This window comes from Vidua macroura, chromosome 14 (genome assembly GCF_024509145.1).
Source record: "Vidua macroura isolate BioBank_ID:100142 chromosome 14, ASM2450914v1, whole genome shotgun sequence".
NCBI classification, from domain to species: Eukaryota; Metazoa; Chordata; class Aves; order Passeriformes; family Viduidae; genus Vidua; species Vidua macroura.
Window position 1 is genome coordinate 14,176,296 of NC_071584.1, and position 20,136 is coordinate 14,196,431.

The 20,136-nt window shown below is 49.1% G+C and overlaps 1 protein-coding gene across 1 annotated transcript in view; it reads right to left on the bottom strand.

Moving 5' to 3' along the window:
- GPC4 (glypican 4) overlaps window positions 1-19,236 on the bottom strand; it is a 66,708-nt gene extending 47,472 nt beyond the window's left edge. The window contains exon 1 of the mRNA XM_053990389.1: window positions 19,019-19,236. Within this exon, the coding sequence (XP_053846364.1) occupies window positions 19,019-19,187 (169 nt within the window). The 5' untranslated portion in view covers window positions 19,188-19,236. The remainder of the gene's footprint in view (window positions 1-19,018) is intronic.
- Window positions 19,237-20,136: the final 900 nt, after the last annotated feature.

Genomic DNA, 20,136 nt, shown 5'->3' on the forward strand with positions numbered 1-20,136 from the left:
ACGCAGCAACTAAACCAACCAGAACCTACCTGAGCCCTCCTAACTACCCGACCTTCTCCCCCGCCTCGCAGAACAGAGTTGCTCCCCGCACGGCCACATCCTGCCGCCCCTCATAGGACAATTAGCCTTAATCCTCGTTAGTTCTGTACGTTTCCTTTAAATCCTGTTACCGCATTCCTCCGTGCACTGGAGCGCGGCCCAGCCGGCCTCCTCCGGCCTCCTCCGCGGCGGGGCCGGTGACCCCGCGGTGCCTCCCGGCTCCTGACCCGCCGGGGCTGCGCGGCTCCCAAGGGCTGCGCTGCTCCCGGACTAATCTATCTTCACTGATTAGTTCTTAATCAGGAAGGCAGACGTGAACAAAGGGTGCGGATGAAAAGAGAAGCGGGGAGGGCGGGGGTTTAAATAGGAGGAAAGAAAACCAAAGATTTTCTTCAAGGAAAGGTTCCCCTTTGCTGCGTTAGGAGGCAACTCTGAAAACCTGGTCCAAAAGCGGCGTTTGAAGTCTAGCAGCTTTCATATTTATAACGTTTGAGTCACTCCAGAAAACCTACACCAAAGCAGACAGAGTTGGACTACTAGAGTCATTTATTTTGGAAGTTTATCCAAGCCTTGGTTAAAGATAAGCAAGGTGCCTGGATGTGAAAGAACATCAGAGCCAGGCTACCAGAGCAGCGGGGAGCTTCCACCCCCTTTGATAGCACCAAGGCACGAGATGGTATCGCTACAACCCAAAATGAACTTACTCCTTCCTGGGAAGTCCTTGGGAGGCATTCCTGCCATGCTAATGTTATGCAAAGATTCAGCTTAGAAATCTCAGGCACAATCAAGGCATTTAGACCTGACTCATTAATGGCCAACAGTTAATAGGCTGGAGCTGTAATTCCTCTGTCTGGGGACTTGAGGGTGTTTAAGCCAAATCCATAAAATATATACATATATTACAGCTGCACTGCTGATATGTTATTGAAGATAGGAAGCACCTCTCTGTCCAAAACACTCTGAAAAACAAAAGTAAATCCAGACTTTTTCAGGTCTCCACTGATTTCCAAACCAGTAAGTGCATCAGGCTTCCAAAACCTGGGAAAAAACCCTGGGAAATCAGCAGCACATCTAAGTACGTGCCCAAGGAAAATTCTCCATGAAACAAAAATTTAACAGAATGTAATTACCTCAAAAGCAGCACCTGAATGTCACAATTACAAATCTGTCTTTGGAGCTTGCAACCCTCCTTTCAATTCAAAGTTTAAGGCAACACCAACACACAAAAAAACAGGCTCTTTCTTGTGAAAAAGCGATCTGCAAACACATGGTCAACATATTGCCAAATTGGAGAGACACCTCAAAAGAGTGACAATGCGAACTTTTGGGACTTCAAATAAACAAATTTGAACTAATCAATCTGGAAAGTCTGTTTTCTATTTGTGGCTTCGGGTTTGCTGTTTTATGTTTCTTTCTTTGTCTTAGCTGTTTGTTTGCTTTCAATTACACAGGCCCCTCCTTATCCTAACCTCTGAATCTCCCTGTGCCGTGCCGGCCGGGAGGCAAGCAGCAAGGCACCACAGAATATCAAATCGTGGAATATCAAATGTGAGCTAGAGGATGAGCCACAAGAGGCTCCTTCTTCAAAGGCTGGTGGTTTTGCTCTCAAATCAGCTTTTTTTTTGGTGCATCCCCTCCACGGCAAAGGTATGGCACCGGTAGTTTGGCGACTGTTCCTCTGCAGTGGGGACTATTTGCTGTTTCACAGGTCATCAGGAGGTAGCAAGCAAAGTTTACCAGATGTGGCTTTTATCACCTCAAGTGGAACTATTTTCTTTATGGGAACCCTGGTTTTTAAGGTTTTATCAGATCACTGCGATTAGAAAAGCCTCACTTACATACTCAAAAGCTCCTATAAAACTTGTAGTTCAAGGTTTATTTGGTCTAGGTGGTTTTCAACTTGGAGGAATGACTTGCAGACACAAGTAATTTGTCCTATAAGCTTTGACTGACCAGTTGCAAAGTACTGTGCCTGCCTCCTGAGCAAAATTCCATCAACTCACTGACCAAAAGATGTTCTTTTAAGAATATTTTAAAAAAAGAGGGAAAAGAAGGGGGGAAAAGCTTGCAGCAAAAAGGAAGTTTCAATTACTTTGTGAAATCAAGCAGAAAAATTAAGATCCAAGCAAACTTTATTAGCTCTGACAAGCAAATGCCGATGCCTTTGTTTCCTATGTGCGCAAAACTTTTACTAAAGAGGGGTGTGTGTGGTTTTGGGTTTGATTTTTCTTCTTTTTAAGCCACAGAAATATGCTATTTTTTCTTACAACATGCTTTGCTGCAACTGGGTTTCATAACTATATTTGAACGAGAGAACTGGCACAGAGCTATCACAAAGCAGCTGATCCTTCTCTACACATCCACCAACATTTCCATGTGTCAATAGTACTTCACAACCACATTTATCTACATAAAAACCCACATTAATAAGCCCTTCTCCTGCCTGCAGAGCATGCCAAGCAGAGTAACAGTGCAGATAATATAAGACCTTAGAGCAGGTTAAGAGACTCCAGAAAGAAAATACACAAAAGGCCAGATTTTTCGAATTAATTTTGCATCCACACATTTTTCAAGGCAGTTTGGCTCCTATTAAGTATTTTATATTCAGGTTGCAGTCTGCAGTCTGGGGGCGACTGGAGGGGTCTGTGGAAGCACAGCAGTCGTCTGAAGATTGCAATATGGGGAGCTGTGGCCCCCTGAAAACCAAGTTTTAAGCTCACAAACTAAGTTTGAGAGAGCTGTGCTGCCCACTGCCTCACTCAGGCCCTGCACTGCTCCTGCTGAACAAACCATCTCCTCTGCCAAAACCCCCCACTGGCTCCCAGGCCCCCGAGGCCGGGTGGGCTGCAAGTTGGTGGAGCAGTTATTTCCACCGCCTCAAGGACCAGAAAGTCTCATTTGCTTAGAAAATAAAATTCAGTCCAAGAGCAGGTCCTGGGCCGACATAAATGAGGCTTCAGTTCTAAGTGGAAAGTTTTCCACAAGACATTTTCATAGCAACACGGAGACTGTTTTGGCAGCAGAGGGAAGGCAGAGCACTTGTGCTGCTCCACAATTCCAACTCCCTGGTTTTCTCCCCAGTTTAGCTCAGCACAGGATGACCTTCTCAGCCCAGACATAGGCAATGTCCCTTCTACAATGAGCAGTTTGGGGCCAAATATTCCAGCTGAGCAGCTCCACTGCAGAGCAGCTTTCCAGGAGTCTGGAAGAATCACTGCCATCACGCCAGAAATGCCTCTCCAGAGCATCACAGCCACAACTCAATTTTGAGGAACCCATCTCAGCACACAGCTGCACACTATGAACACCCAGTAAAGCAGCAAGCTTCTGGAATGCTGCATTTTCCAGCCTTGCCCACAAACCCATACAAAGGGCTTTCTTGCTTCATCAATGACCCCAGGGATTGCTGTCAACCCCTTGATCCAGCCTGCCTTCCTGGGAAGAAAGGTGATGCTGCTCTGCCCCAGGTCTTCACTCTGCTCATGACTGTACGAACAAGTGGACCAGAAAGAGCCACCAATTAAAAGGGTTTCAGAAATAATTAGCTCACATCAATCTGATGCAAAGCAGGGTTGGGGAAGCAAGCCTGGATGAAGGGCTCTGGGAGGAATAGCCAGCAGAACTTGATCTTGCAGCAGCTCTTCCACTGCAGATGCAGGACCAAGGCACAGATCTGTGCTTCCCAGCTCATCCCCTCCCTCAGTCAGAGCTCCCAGGGGCTAACTGGGACATGCAATGGGCTCCCTGTGGCTATCAGGCTATCTTGGCTTGCCAGGCCATCAGAAGAAAGGCACGGAAAATTAATGAGCAATCTGTGTACCTGATATTGCATCACCAAAAAAAAAAAAAAATCATTAAAAAAAAAATCATACACTTCTGCCTAGAGCAGGACACCACAATTTAATAGGGCTTTCCAATTTAAAGGTTAAAAAACTCACACCATGTGTTACTGCAAAAGGCAGGAAAGAACACGTAGCTCAAAGGGGATGCCAGCACTGAAAAGGAGGAGGTGGGTCAGGTTTAAATCTAAACAGGTCCACCGCACATCCATCCTAGGGCCACTGTTTATAATCAGAGAAAGGCAACTTTATACACAGAGATCACACACTAGTGGTTCCTGGCTGTTCCCAGGGAAAAAAAAAGCTGCTTTTCAGCTGAACTTTCCGAGAACTGTTCATGTAAATAAGACAAACCTCCAGAAATGCACATGGTCAAGGCTGAAGCAACACATGGAGAAAGGCAAATAAGCAGCACAACAGGAGTCCAGTGCCAAAAAACCAACGTGCAACTTGCCCAGGACCTTTGAAACTCCCTAAAACTGGGCCACCATACAGAAGGAGGGTGCCAGTAAAAATCCCTCCTCCAGCTAGGGGCACAGCTCCAGGTTCAATCCCACTGGAAGAATAAAAAGAGATGGTGTCTGGAGAGGCAAGAGGCACCAACCCCAAGCACAGGGCAGGACATTTGCCCAGAGATCCCAATAGTGGGGTCACTGCCTCCTCACCCAGGGAGCAGCAGCACTGGGACAGGAGCACAGCCTGTGCCCCAGCGATGTTCAGAACCATCTCCTGCATCTCCCACCTCCCTGCTTTATCTCCCCTTGGACAAAACACCTCAGAGCTAACACCACAGCTGAGTTTGTAAATAAGATTTTCTGACCTGCAAAACGTGCTTTTAAGCCCTTGACTGCTACTCCCACTAAGTGTTACTTTTCCAACAGCCAGGTATCCGTTGCAGAAGCCACCCAGCTCACACAAGCACTGCACTGTGTTCTGCTAGCACAACACGACCTACGTCCAAAAACCCATCCCGCTGCTGAAACAGACTCCCAATGTATTCCCAGGTCTGGAACCACCAGCCTGCCAGTGTTTGTGGAAAAGGCGAGGCTGAGTAGTTTAACCTACCCCAGACAAGGCAAGAAGGGGGGTGGAAGAGAAGGGAGAAAGGATTAAGATAAGGATATCACAAAATTAAGAATTCCTCCTTCTCCCCCTCTCCAGAATGCCCTATATCTTGCCCGCTCTCCTTGGTGCAGCTGTGAACACCAGCCTTATCTGCCACCAGCTTCACACAGGCACTCCTCCTCCTCACCACAGCAGAGATAAATCCCAACATCTCTGCAACAATTCCCAAGCCAATTTCTGTGCTGCCACCTTTGTTTGAGCAAATCCCTCCGAGGAGGGAGAGCAGCATCTCAGATGACAACAGGAGAATGCAGGAGGCCACTTCAACCTTTGAAAATTAAAGCTTTTTGAGTTCCCTACCCTCCTCCCAAACACATTTCACAGTGTATGCATGTGCCTTCTCATTGCTGCTCCACGTGGGAGCACGGCACAGGGTCACAGTTTCTTAGGTATTTTGGAAAAAGCAAGTTTGGGAGACACCTCAGCCCTGGTGTTGCACAGACTGTCCACCTGCAGACCCCAACTTTGATCCCCTCTCTTGAACAGCAGCTGGGCTTGTGCAGCTTTGGTGGGATGGGAAAACAACACACTGGGCTGACAGCACCCTATTGCACCAGGGGACAATTGCACTGAGGTTTTGCTGGCAGGCAGTGAAAGGGTTTATTTTGTCTCTTTAAGGCACAGCCCTGAACCACCCGGGGGGAGCAGGGAGTGCAAACAGGACTTTTGCCATCCACCTCCCAGGTGGGACCATTGACATCCACCAGCAGGAAGGTAAACAGCCCGTGAGCCCCAGGGAGGGGATGGCTGATTAGAGGGATGGGATGGATTTAACAGTTCTGTTAGTCTTTCTGAAGCAGGAAGAGGAGCTCCCCTCCCTCCCCACAGCCACTGCTGTGTCCTGGCACCCTCCAGCAGCAGAAATACTCTATGAAATAAAGTTTACAGCTAAAAAAAGCCTGGAGGAGCAATGGGCAGCCCCTGCAATGGGGAGGCACTGAGTAACCCACCAGCTACACAGGGAGATCCCCATGGCAGGGCTGAGACAAGGCTTTGGCAGGAGGGCTGCCCTCTGGGGCAAATCCACGTGGGCTGGGTGTCTCCAGTGGATGACACTGTGCTGTGACCAGAGCAGCTTCCTGCTGCGGGGATGGACCTGTCCTGGGGATGCACCCAGACAAAACAGGCCAAGCAGCACCCAGACAAGGGCCTGCAGCAAGCAAAGCTCTGATGGCCATGCTGCTTCAAAGCCATGTGCCTGGGGCTCAGCCAAGGAGATAAATGCAGGGAGCAGAAAGGACACAGAGGGCAGAAAACAGGAGCCAGCAACTATCCCATGAGAGACCAAGTGCTGGCCACCACCCCATCAGTGTTTCTGTCCAAAAGCCAAGACTTACTTTCCTTTCTAAATGCTACTCCTCCTGCTTAAAATAGAAAATAAAAAAACAATAAAAATAAAGTCCCCTGTCCTTACACCATCAAAGGAAGAGGCAGGAATGGGAGAAGTGTAGCCCTCCAGCCTGGACACCCTTGGTCAAAAGTCCAACCTAACACTTAAGCCTTGAAGCTTCACTTGAGCCCCCAGTAAGAAGAAGATTTTCAAGACTGCTTAGGGACAGCTCCCCTCCTGTTCTTGTGCTATTTTCAAACAATGACATTTCTTCCAAAACAAAGTGTTTTGCAATCCTGGAGCAATTCTTTCCTTTTCCAATAAAAAGTGAAATTCTCTTTGTTCTCAGCCAGTTGAGACTCTCAACCACAGGCACAACCACCAGCTCCACATCCATCCACCCTGCAGATGGCCATGTCAGAGCCCTCAGCCCAGGCTCCTGCACTGCTCTGACTCCAGGCAGGTCTTGCTGCACCACTGCTCACAGAAGACTGGGGAAGGTTAAATTTTAACTTGGAACTCCTTCCCTAAACTGCCTGACTTGTCTTCTGAACCTCCTCCTGTAATTGAGGGATTTCACTTAATCTGTTTAACTTCCAAGTGTGCTCCTTCTGCCATAACTTGTTTCCCCAAAAAGAAATTGCTTAATGTCTTGCAATATTAATATATATATATATAACTGAAAATCCATGGAGCTGAATATGACCTATTTCTCATAGCAATATAAGTATTTCCAGGTCCTAGCAAAGGCACAGTAAAAGTAGCTCTACAGCAAAATGAAACTGAAGCCAATAAAGAGATTTGCTTTGAAAGAAATTAATATGAATCAAATCCAAGGAAGCGGATTTCATGGCACAATCTGCCTATGTTAACTGCCCAGTAGTCTCCCAAACTGCCAGTCCAAAGGCAACACACAGTAAAATTTACATTCTGTGGTCACTCAGACAGACATCTGGTGCAAAGGCTTGCACTTTAAAATAAAAACCCATTGAAAGCACTTCTTAAAGAGCTTTGCAGTTTAAAAACAACACCTAGGAACTATGTGGGACTGAGCAATTTAATCCCAAAAGAAACATGGGCAGTGCCAGTGCTCATCTCTGGATCCAGCTGGGAGAACACAAAGGGTTAAACATGTGGTGGGCTCTTGCAGCAGGAGCATGAAGGGCCTATTTAAAAAGAAGAACCAGAAATAAGGAATTTTGCCAGTTTTTACCCCTGATAAATCCGCATTCCAGTCTGTCAGCTATCTTGTTATCCCCAGAGCTGCTGAAGTGTCTTTGGCTGTAACTATGCATGACTCCAGCTTTGAGTAATGGAAATAAAGTATGTGCATTGCGACTGCAGTGTTCCTTTCCCAAACCCAGAAAAAGAAAGGCAGAGCAAGAGGAGATCCTAGAGAAGCTCAGGAATTTTGTACAGAGAAGTTGGAAAGCTGTTCACACCCTACACATCAGCTGCCCACTGCACCAAACCCTGGGGAGAGATGCCTACAGCTTGTAAAGGAGATGCCAAGTTTTAGCCTAACGCAGCAGCTCTTACTGTCTGCAATAACAAACAAATAAATACTCTTCCAGATTCACAAGTCCAGTTTAGCTGGCAATTCAGAGTCAGCAAACATTTGGAAGCAGTATTGTAAAATTAAACAAAGCTATCATTTACAGGAAACCCTGCCTCGAGTACAAATTATAGAGTTGTTAAGTTTATCTGGGAATGCCTTGCCCCTGAGTGCTGTATAATTATTCCTAAATCTTTCAGGAAAGAATGCAAATATTTTCAAGCCGTAATTCATTGACAAGGAGGAAGTCTCATTTAACCTTTTGTGCATATTTTGATACCTAGAAATTAACCCCTGCTTTCCACAACTGTTTTTCAGGATCCTACTGAGCCAGTTGGGCAGCAAGTGGACCCACAGCCCTTGGTTTGGCAAGGCTGGACAGGAGCACCAGGCTAGCCTGGCACCCTTGCCCACTCCCAGACTGCTTCAACAGCAGCTTCCCGGCTGGTTTGGAGCAGCACCGTGCCAGCCAGGCTGCTCCCCTCACAGAACTCTCCCCGTAAGGAAGGCTGCTGAAAAGACTGGCTGTTCTCACAGGAGTTACAGCAAGAAGAGGTATAAAGGAGCCTTTAGTAATGCAGAGGGCTGAGTTATGTGGACTTTTCACTAGCGAGGCGCCTGCACCAGGATGCCCTTGGTGGGCTGGATTCAACAGGGCTGAGCAGCCCTGAGTCCCGTCTCTTCCAGCCTCCTCTACCCACTAAGCCACAGCTCTTCAACCAGCCCCAATTAACTCATGTTGATTAGCAGAAAGCCACATGGCCAAAAGTAGTCACACCTTTCCCAGCCCCCCATAGAAGTGTTTTGTTTTGCAAAGGCGAAGAAGGTCAACTCATCCTCTGCTCAGGACCCTCCAGCAGTCCACATCTTTATCTACCCATGGCAACAAATTGGGACATATTTCTAAAGAAACAGTCACTTGCAGCCAAAGGGGAGAGGGCATGCATCTCCAGGACATCTGCAAAGCCACACACACACAGACCCCACACTCCCCATGGCACCCCTGGGTGCACGCCCACTGCTCCATGGGGACCCATTCTGCTCCAGCCCAGTGCTGTGCCAAGGTCAGCCACATCCTCCAGCTCTGAGACCCTCGTGCACCCACTACAAGGCGCATCCACTACGCTACAAAGGGAAAAAAACCCACACAACCAAACAGCAGCCAGCCTTACCTTTTCAAAGGCAGCACTCACGCTATTGTATTTTCCTCCGAGTGACATTACTAATTTACAAGAGCTCAGCAGTGGGTGTTATCCCCCGGTGCTCACGGCAGCTCCTGGGCACAGCAGCTGGGTGCTGCAGGAGGCAGGCACCTGGGAGCATCGCCACCACCCACAGTTACTGAGACATGGAATGCAAACAAGGTTAGGCTGCAGCAGCTACAGACCAACAATATCCATGATGCACATCCACTGTCACAGATCAGTGCTTCTGATATGGTGGAACTGGGAGACAAAAGGACCTGGCTTCTTCCTCTGGGGTGGAAGCAGGTCACTGTATTCCCTCCCTCGCAAACAGGTAAGCCCAAGAGTTTTCAGTATGAAGATGAGAGAACCTCACGCAAAATGGATTTAAACCCAACTCCGCTGAGATGCCAGGATGCTCCAAACCACTGTGATGATGCTCCAAACCACCACTGTGCTCCAGCAGTACAAAACCCCTTCACCTCCTCTCCTTTCCAGTGAGCAGTTGTGAGCTTTCTTCCACTGGAGCCAGGGAAGGGAGGCCAGGCCAGGCACAGAGCCCTTGTACTCCCTCCTCATCCCACTGCCACGATCGGGGAGCAGGGAGGCAGGAGCATGTAAAACCAAACCAGCAAGTGATTGCACTGGAAAAAAGCAATCTCATTATGAGAGCTAATGAAAGCGAACCACAATTATTATGTAAACAGTGCTGAATCATTAGCAGACGCTATTAAAGCCATTTTTCCCCCCACCGAGAAGAAAAGCGTATTGCCCTATGGCACCCTCAGTTCTGTCTCTAAACTGAGCCAAAACTCAGGAGGAAGCCTGTTTGTTTTCCTCCAGCCCAAACTAAACCAGCAGCACCACTCTGACCCCTGATCAGCATGCTGGGTGCTTGCCAGCTGCTCCCAGTGCCTCTGCCCACGCAAAGGGACACGGGCACTACTGCCCCACTGCCTTGGCTCACCAGGCATCCTGTGCTCCCCCAGGACTGCTGGCCACCACACTTTAGAAACCCTAAGGTTGGCAGGTACACAAAAAAAATCCAGCCCACACTATTCAGAGCAAAGGCAAAGCCTGCCTGGGTGCCCATACATAGCTGGCAAGGGATTGATTTTCCATCAGGCTTGTAACTGTGCCTGTTTCTTTGATCACATAAATGCTCTGTCCCTCCCATGGGAATGGGCCAAGGAAAGTCAAGGAAGGTGCAGGAGGTTATTTATCCCCCTTATTGCATGGCTCTCCCTATCACTAACTTCTTTCCAATAGCAGCACTCACCACAACTGGGTGAAGCTGCTTGCTCTTTAATCTTCCACGGGGCAAAGTTACCTTTAAAACAAACAAGCCCGCTCCCTTACACAGTGGACACTGCCAGCCAGTTGGCTATAAAGACACTCAAACAAGATCCTCATGTTTGTAGGAGAAGCAAAAAACTGCATTTCAGCCCAGTAAAAATCCTGGCTCCGTCTTTATGTTCCAAGAATGCTGAATCAAAACAGGCTCAACTCTTTAAAAAGAGGAGACTACAAAGAAGCAAAAAGTTTGTATTAAAACCCATGTAATCTTTTTTAAACACCATTATTAGAACCTGTAGTACCAGCCAAGAGTGATTTATCACCCCCTGTCATCACAGCCTGCAACATAGAGCTTTTTATACCAAACTGTCAATGCTACAAAGCTAAAGCCCCAGCTCATAATTTCTTAAAGCTGGCCCTCTGCTGCCAGCAAATCCCCTAAACCCTGGGATTTGGGGGTCCAGAGCACTGCTGCTCCTCCATCAGTGCCACGCAGAGCGATGTGACCCAACACAGAGCATCCAGCACAGGTTCTGCACTGTGCTTCCAAGCAGGAGGATGTTATAAGTCAGTGTAGGTAAACAAATTACCCAGGGTTATTTCAGCTTCTTTCAAAAGGAAAGTCAACGGGCCATAAAGGCTTTAACTGCATTTTCCGATGCAAGAAGGGACATACCTTGAGGTGCCTGGTTTTCACAAGGCAAGCGGTCAGAGCTCTCTGAAAACCAGACACCCTGACATTTGGGGTTTTCCTGTGAAGTTGTTACTCTAACACACCCCAAATCACCAGTAATTTCTAGAATAGCAATACAAACCACAAGAGGTTAAACTGACTGCACATTACTTAAACTAACCTAAGGGTGACCCCTGGAAAGCAACAGCTATTGGATGTTGTGGTTCTGTAGAAACTCAATTACCAAAGCCAATTTCCTATGAGCATTTTTAAAAAAGGAAAAAGAAGGAAAAAAAAAAAAAGGCAGCAACAATGCTGACAATGTGTAAGGCCACATATTTTCACCTCCTGAAAGCTGCAGCCTCGCCTGTATAAGAACTGCTCCTATTCCCACAAAAATGTTCAAACATATTTTAAACATTTCATCATTGTTTGCTCCCATCTGAATTTGCTTAAAATCCAGACAATTCTCAGCTTCTAAATTGGAAACATTAAGAGAAATACTCCTTCAAAATCCTTTGCTCAGGGTAGCCCCTCTCCGCCATCCCCGTACCTTTCCAACACCAAAGCTTGCGGAGAGAGAAGTGCCTCCCAGGGAACTCCCACAAATCCTAGGCCATCAGCCACTGCTTGTGTAAGCCACAGAAAATACAAGTAGAAAGACAGGAAAAGAACAGATTTTATTTCTCTGCTTAGAAGACGGACAACAAAAAAAGTATTTCTAAGAGTGTTTTCAGGGAGGTGGGGAATCTAGCAAGGCATTACATTGGGAAAGAGATTACTATAGTTCTAATTTCACATTAAAATCAACACTGAGTAGCCCTTAAATAAGATTGATCCCATCAGCTGGTATCCTCACACACACTTTTTAAGCACCATCTCCATCCTTTCAAGCACTTTGCCAGTGAAGTGATGCACTGCTGCCCTTGAGGAACGTCACCCCATCCCACCTCCCTCCTCTCCTGGGACCCACAGAGGCATGAGAGGTGACAGACTGCAAGGCATGAACTGGCAGGGAAGATGATCGTGCCAACCGTGGCCATTCTCAAACAGAAAACACCTACCTAAGAAAACTACCACAGCAACATCCTCACGGGGCAAAGCCTGCCAACAGCCCACACGGCTGCCACCAGCTCTGCACACATAAAGCCTCCAACACTTTCTCACCAGGTTCCCTCTTCCCAACACGCTATTTTTATCTGAGCACCTTTCCCGGACCAGAAAGATGTAAACAAGAAGAAAATTCTCTGGTACAAACATGGTGCTTCAGCCACAGCCTCTGCAGACTGCACGTATTCTGTATGGGCAAAGAAAAACACAAAAATCTTTCCTAGAAAAGCAAAATCGTTTCATGGAACACTTCTTTAACAAACCAGGAAGGAGGTAAGACGCGCTACAACGAAGTAGTAATCTCTTTTAATTAAAACACTTGGCAATTAAAAAAAAGAATACACACTCAGCTTTCTTCCTGAAATGCACAAACCCCAGTGAAGAGCACAAACTGCACCTTTCAGGGCACCAGAGGGGTTTGCCATGGGGCATCTTGGAGCACAGAAGGTAATTTAGAGAACAAGAGGGAAACTTACTGGGTCCTTGCATTGCTTAGCAATGGGAGGAGGAAGTTATCTTCATAATCTCAAAAGAAAGAGAAAGCAGGAGGAATGTGAGGAATGCAAGGAGGTTATTGCCCGGGAGACTGGGACTGGCAGCTCACTCTCAGCCTGGCCGCCGGCGAGGGCGAGGGGACACATCCTGACCTCTCTGGCTAACAAGAATGTCCTTCCCCCCACCAAAAAAAAAAAAAAAAAAAAAAAAAGCAGAACAAAAGCAAGCAATAAAGAATTTTGCAGCAGACTGAATAATCCTGATGCCCAATCCTGGTGCTGCCCACACCTGCAGGAGATGTCAGGGACTGAGCCTGTACAACTCAACACACGTGCACACCCACAGAAGTCCATGGGAATGGGAATGGCTGTGTGTGAAGGGGACGGGATGAGAACCACACATCTGACACCTCTTAAGAAGCACTGGCAGTCCTTCCCCATCCATGCAGGTTCCAGGGTTGGCAACACATTGCACAGAACCAGGACAGTGGAGTATGCACAAGCCACCATCCAACACCAAGAGCAGGCTAAGACGACAGACATCACCACCTCAAGGAACTGGGACCTTTCCAGACTCTTGACAGAGGTCTCAGCCCTACTGGGCAGATGCTACCTGCACCTCCAAGACAGAAAATGCTCATCTGGAACCTTCTCCCATCAGAACCATCTCACACACACAGCAGTGATGCTCCATCCTGAACTTCCTTGGCTCCACAGGTACCAAGGAAACACCATGGCACAGGGGAGATGCTGGGACCCAAAACAGCGCCTTGCTGTCGTGTTGGCCTTGCTCTGCTGCTGTTTCAGTACGAATAAAAAGCCTGTTGACATACGAAAGCCATAGAAAATCTCCCTGAAACTACAAAACAGTACTGAAAACATTGTGCAGCTCAGGCCTTCTGCACAATGTACACACGCCTATTCAGCCTCTTAAAAAACAGCTACATGTCTAAGGAAACATCTGATAATTAAGGCAATTTTAACAATAGATAATAATTTGACTATGAATTGTATGGAATGTAATGACTGCTTATTCTGGCAGAAAAAACAGAACTTTCTGTGAAGTGTCTGCCAAGGAAAACGATACTCCCACTCAGCCCGGACCACTGCAAGCAGTTGCTGCTAACCACATGCTTCACGCTGCCGGCTGCTAGGACACGGTGCGCCGCTGCAGCCGAACAAAACCCCGCGCTGCACATTTGCAGAGAGAAAAGCAGCGTCCCAGGCGAGCGGCGGCCGGAGCCGTGACTCAGCCGGGAGCCGCCGCCAGCTCCTGCCAGCACCGCGCGCTCCTCGGTGGCCTGCGGGCAACTGCACACTGCCAGCTCCCCCCTCCCGCTGTTTCCAGTTGCTAAATGACATTAGAAGCAGCTAAAAATACTTCAAGCGATTCTCTCATTTACTTTTCCGTGCCAGCACTTGGTGCTGGCCGCGGGGATGTTCGCCAGTGGTCACTTCCCCACCCACGGGTGGCCAGGCAATCAGTCCATCAAGGCGTGCCAGGCAGGAGAACACCCCCTGCCCGCCCAGGGCCAGTGCCTTCACTGCACAGCAGTCATGGCAAACAGGTACAGCTGCTGGCCAGGTCACTCCACACCTTCAAACAGACCTCAAGGATGACCAGGTCTTATCTGGTACTTCTCATAACACTGCAAGTCCAGAGCTGCCTCCTGCAAACCGACTGCAACAGGCTCAGCAGTGCCAGACAGCACGACTAACACTGGCTGGAGGGGATCCAGAAACCCTTTCTCAGAGGCCACATGGAAGAGAAGCATGTGAAAAACTAAAGAGGCATTTGCTGAACTTGACATGTAAAACAATGGGCTGGTTTTGGCTGGAGTAGAGTTAATTTTCTTCACAGTGGTTAGTATGGGACTACGTTCTGGATTTGTACTGAGCATAGGGCTGATAATATAGAAAAGTTTATTGCTGAGCAGGGCTTACACACAACCAAAGCCTTTTCTGCTTCTTGTACTGATACGCTGACGAGGAAGTTGGAGGAAGAGACACAGCTGGGACAGGTGACTCCAACTGACCAAAGAGACATTCCAGACCGTATGACATCATGGTCAGTATATAAAGTGGGGGGAAGGAGAAAGGGGAGGACATTTGGAGTGATGATGTTTGACTTCCCAAGTCACTGTTACATGTGATGGGGCCCTGCTTTCCTGGGATGGCTGAACACCTGCCTGCCCAAGGAAACACTGAATACCTCGCTTTGCTTGCATGCTCAGCTTTTGCTTTCCCTGTTGAACTGTCTTTTTATCAACCCACAAGTTTCCCACCTTTTACCCTTTTGCTCCTCTCTCTAATCCTTTGGGAGGGAAGTGAATGAGTGCCTGTATGAGACTTGGTTGCTGGCTGGGGTTAAACCCCAACAAACAGCAATGCAAACAAAGCAACCTTCCTGACTGACCAAGGGCAGGACACAAGGACAGAGCACCTACTGGGGACAAGTGAGCAGCAGGACATCAAGGCACACCCGCCCACAGTTACTTTGGGCAAAGTCCCAGAAGTCCAAAAATCAAGGGTCAACCGATTTCCTCTGCCACGGAGAAAGAACTGCTCACACAAATAAATGCAGCTATTCAATTAACTTGGTTTAAACAGAAATTAATTACACTGAACACTTCACTAAGACTAAACAGAGTGCTGCTTGCACCCAGCTGCCTGCAAAGCCGGGCTCCAGGCTCACTCTGTGCTCTCCACCACTGCCAGGAGAGCAGTGCCAGTGAGAGCAGGGATGACACTGCTGAAGGAATTTTGCCAGTAAACTGGCTACATTTTCCAACAACAGACAAGATTTTTTTTTTCCTTTTCAATCCAGGAAAAGAAACATCTCGTTCTTCTAATTAACAGGAAAAGGGAAGGAATTTCCGTCTGTTTAACACCTGAGGGCAAGAAGCAGCCTTTTGAAAGAAAGGTTGGGTGGGGGTTTTTTGTTTTTTAAATCACAGCCACCTACTGTGGGTCTCCAGATGCCACCGCACCAGCTCACTTTGCATTTCATTCTGCAGCCCCACCAGACCAACCAGGGTAAGCAGCTCCTTCAGATGGTCACTCCGGGGAGTTTTGCCCCCTCAGGACAGCTCAAAGACACATGGAATCCTTAAGGAACAACACTTTCTGCGTACAGTTTGAACAACATCAGTGGCTCCAGGACCCAGCACTTCCCAATTTGTGACCCGTCCTTGGGAAACTGTCAAAGTCATCTTAAAAGCAGTTACAGGCTGGTGCTCTGCCCACACCACCTACTATCTACATGCTACCAAGAGTCAGGTTTCACAAACCAACTATGTAGACATCAGGTCTACAAAAGCACTGACCTCTCCAGCAACAGTGAGATTGCATCTCGCCACTGCCAGGAGCTTTGCCACACACACATCACAGGGCTAGAGGGGCAGCAGCCACTGAGGAACACTCAGGTACAAAGCAGCACCAAAGGGCCATGGATTATGAAAAGCTTCCACACAGATTTATAGCAGCAGTCTGTGTTTATACCTCTAACACCAAAGAGACATAAAAGGAAACAAGTTCTCTATGTCCCACACCACAAATAACCCATTTTACACCTCTTATCAAGCAAGCAGCGCGTTGACCAGCTGTGTGTTTCTTTCAGAAATGCCTAGGTACTTCAGCAAGATATAACCTGCTATTTATGCATACTCTAATTAGGTCCTAAGCCTTGTCTAAATAAATATTAAAGTGAACTCCTGGGTAATTATGGTGAAGGAGCAGCCTTTTAATGCCACTGAAATAGCAATGATACAGATAAAATGCCTGCTGGAATGGGCATTTCCTTGAAAGAAAAAGTTTGCATATCTACTATTCCAGAAGAAAACAAATGTGGCCAAAAAATCCATGTGAGATGCTATAAAACCCCAAATGACTCCCATGCCCTTCCAGTGAGGATGAGTTTCACTTGCTTTCACATAGCCCAGTGCAGGGATGCAGCTGCTTCACTTTACAATTCAAGGCCAACATTTTGGAGGATCAGTAATCACCAACAGCAAAGAAATCACTACACTTACAGAAACAAATCTGCCACAGCTTTTAGGACACCTTTTCACAAAGATGCTAGGAAGTTTCTGTCTGCACTGTGATCTAAAGCAACTTGCTAAGAGATTGTGAGAATAAAGCATAATCTATCAAATCAGTACAAAAATCTAACAAATAAGTTGATGCACTTCAGACACAAACATCCATGTGTCCACACGAGATTCCATTCAGCCCCCTGAAGCCTCCCCAAGCTGTCCTCCAGCAGTTTAGCGAGCAGAGAGGTGCCACCACCAGAAATCACCAGTTTCCACCATCATCCCAATGGGATACTTGTCCAAGCACATGGCTCATTCCCTCACACACATTTATCTTGTTCCCACTGATAGCCAGGCGCCCAGGTAGCGGCCTTTCCAAACCACTTACTTTCCTGATGGAAAACACGCCACTTATCACCTGAAACACCATCTGAAATTAAAGCTTTGGCAAGTGACTCTTTTCTGGAGACACAATACACACCACAGACCTCTTACCCTGGTGCCAGACCTCAGCCTCCAGCATTATCACCTGGCCCATGGGACTCCAGTGCCCTGTGCTGATCCCACAGGTGAAGTTCTCCATGCTGATAAAGTCCAACACCAGCAGTGGGACTGGTGGTTACATCTGCATACACCAGCTGAGCAGCAAGAGGGGACATCCAGAGCCTCTAAACACAACCCACACCAAAACCACATGAATTCGCAGGGAGAACATGAAACTGCAGCAGGTGTAGCACCCCACTCCAGGTTTAATTTTAAATTCAGTCACACTTGAGGTACACCACACTTTAAAGCTGTACACAGCACACCTCCTTTAAAGACTTCCACCACCCTCTCTGAAATACCCACACAGCAGGATTACATTTAAAACACAACTTTGCAAGACCTGTTGCTTTCCAAGCAAGGCCAGACACAGACTTCCCTGTGCCCCTGGAAGAGCAACATAACCCAGGCAATACTTTCAGCATTTCATTACAAAAGCCCTTCTTTTGTCAAAATCTTACCTTGCTCATCACTTTTCTCAAACAGACAACAGCTTTAAAGCTTCAAATGGAAGCCCTGTCAGTATGATCTACTCCTGACATTCTCCAAAGCTCACCAAGTCATCTTAAACAACAATATATAAAATAAGGACTAGGTCAAACCTTCCCAATACTGGACTTAAGGGGAAGTCTGCTCACGTTCTGATCCTACACTGATGAGGGCTGGACTCAAATGCAAGACTGTTTATTAGAGACCATTTTACAAAGCAAGCAGAGTGAAGGGGCGAGAGTATTTTAACTGCAACCAGTCAGACGTTTCTCATTAAAATATTTCTTGGAGAAGTAAACGGGCCTGCAATTTTATTCAAACAGATGTAGGCTAAATGCATATCATTAGTCTGACAATACAAAAGCACAAGCGACTGAAATGATTTTAATTTTGTCAGTGAAAAGGATAATGTATGCATATCTGGAGGGCACACCAATGGTAAAGATTACCCCCAGCTTCTATCTGAGCCGTCTAAAGGTATTTACTTGGGGTCTGTCTGTGTTGTGACAGTGTCCCAGACCGAAATGAATGCCTCCAACACTCCACATTTTTGAGCCATTCAGTCATGCATTTTTGTTATTGTTGAAAGTAGTGCGAAATTGCAGTGCATGAGCTGGAGTCCTTGGTGGTCTCCGAGGATTCCAGCTAAAAAGGCACTTCCTTTGTTCCGCGGAGAATGCGGTCCAGTAGGTCATTCAGAAGGGGAAATAAAAGCAGCGGCCCTGGGAGGGAGATGAAGGATGAAACAAAAAGAATAAAATGTTTTGGGTGTGAGCACATTAGCTACCATTTCCTACTGCTGCCGGCTGCGAGCACTCCTGTCCCCGGGATGCGCAAGTACCTCGGGACGAAGGTTGAGAGAAGGAAGAAAGAAAGAAAAAGGAAGGGGGAAAAAAAGGGGGAAAAAAAAAAGGAAAAAAAAAAAAAAAAGGAGCCATGTCTCAGTCCCTCCGCCAGCAGCCGCCGGGCACCGGGGCGGGACGGGCCGCCCGCTCCCCGCCGGGGCGAACGGCGACCCAAGGGCAGGAGCGCCCGCGCCGCCGCCGCCGAGCCGGGAGCGGGGCCGGCAACAGGCGCGGTCCCGCCCGGCACGGCACGACCCGGCACGGGGGGCGGGCAGCCGCGCCGGGACCCTCCGCGCGGGATGGGCGCCGAGCTCCGCGGAGCCGAACGGAACCGCGCCGAGCCGGGCGGCGCGCCCCGAGCCGAGCTCCGGGCCCCGCGCCGGGGGGAGCCGGGCGCGCACCCCGCGCTCCGCGGGGCCGGGCCGAGCGCGCACAAAGGCGGCAGCGACGATCGCGACTCACCGCTGATCTCGTGGCTGGGCGCCTCGCTCTGGCTGAAGCCCTTGGCGGCGTAGAGCCTCCGCACTTCGGAGCAACTTTTGGCGCGGGGCTCGGCGGCCAGCAGCAGCGGCAGGCTGAGGGCGGCCAGCGCGCACAGGAGGGGCGGCAGGCAGCCGCGCCGCCGCGGCATGGTGCGGGCGGGCAGGGGCCGCCGGGGCCGGGCGAGAGCGCCCCGAGGCTGGAGCCGGCGCTCCGCCGAGCCTGCCCCGCCGCGCCCCGCAGCAGCCGCGCCCGCTGCCCTGCGCCCCGCTCCGCTGCGGCTCCGCTCCGCTGGCCCGGCGTGCGGCGGCGCTCCGCGAACTTGGCCCGGCAGGAAGCACATGGGGTGGTGGTGGAGGAGGAGGAGGAGGAGGTGGAGGGAGGCGGGGAGGGCGGCAGCCAAGCAGGATCGCGCAGGGCCGGGACAAGCCTCTGCAGCCCCCGGGAAAATCAGGAGCTGGGATCCGCCCGCCCAGCGAGGCGGAGCGGAGCCCGGGGCTGCCCGCCCGGCCGGCCCCGCGCGGGCGCTCCCTCCCGCGGAGAGCCCCGGCTCTGCCCCGGCGCGGGCGCCCCGAGCACCCCGCCCGGAGCCGGGGCTGGCAGCGCTCGGCCCGAGGAGTTCCCACCTGGCACCCACGCTCCCACCCAGGCCAGCTCCGAAGTGCCCCGCGAGGGAAAGAGGGATTCCCCGGAAGGGCTGGAACGGCTGGCTGTGCTGTGCCTCCTGAACTGGAGCTGTAGATGGTTCAGCTCTGCCCCAGGTTTAAGAGGTTCACTACGCATTTTGACATCGCTGTGACAGGTCTGAACTATGTGCATGAAGCACTTGTCGAAACCGACATTTTCCCACCAATCTTCTGTTTCCAAGAGTTTAGTGGGACAAAGGCCTCAGGAACACTGACATCAAGGTGCTCCAGTCGCTCTCCTTCATACCCCAGCCCAAGTACACAGACACATGCACAGATGTAAAGAAGCCCTGCTGAACCCTTGGACCAGAGTCCAACAGTTGCTCCTTGCTTCAGTTTACTGAAAAATCACAGACATGGTATTGCAAGAATGACAGGCACCGTCATAATTTCACGAGGCTGCAATGTCACTTA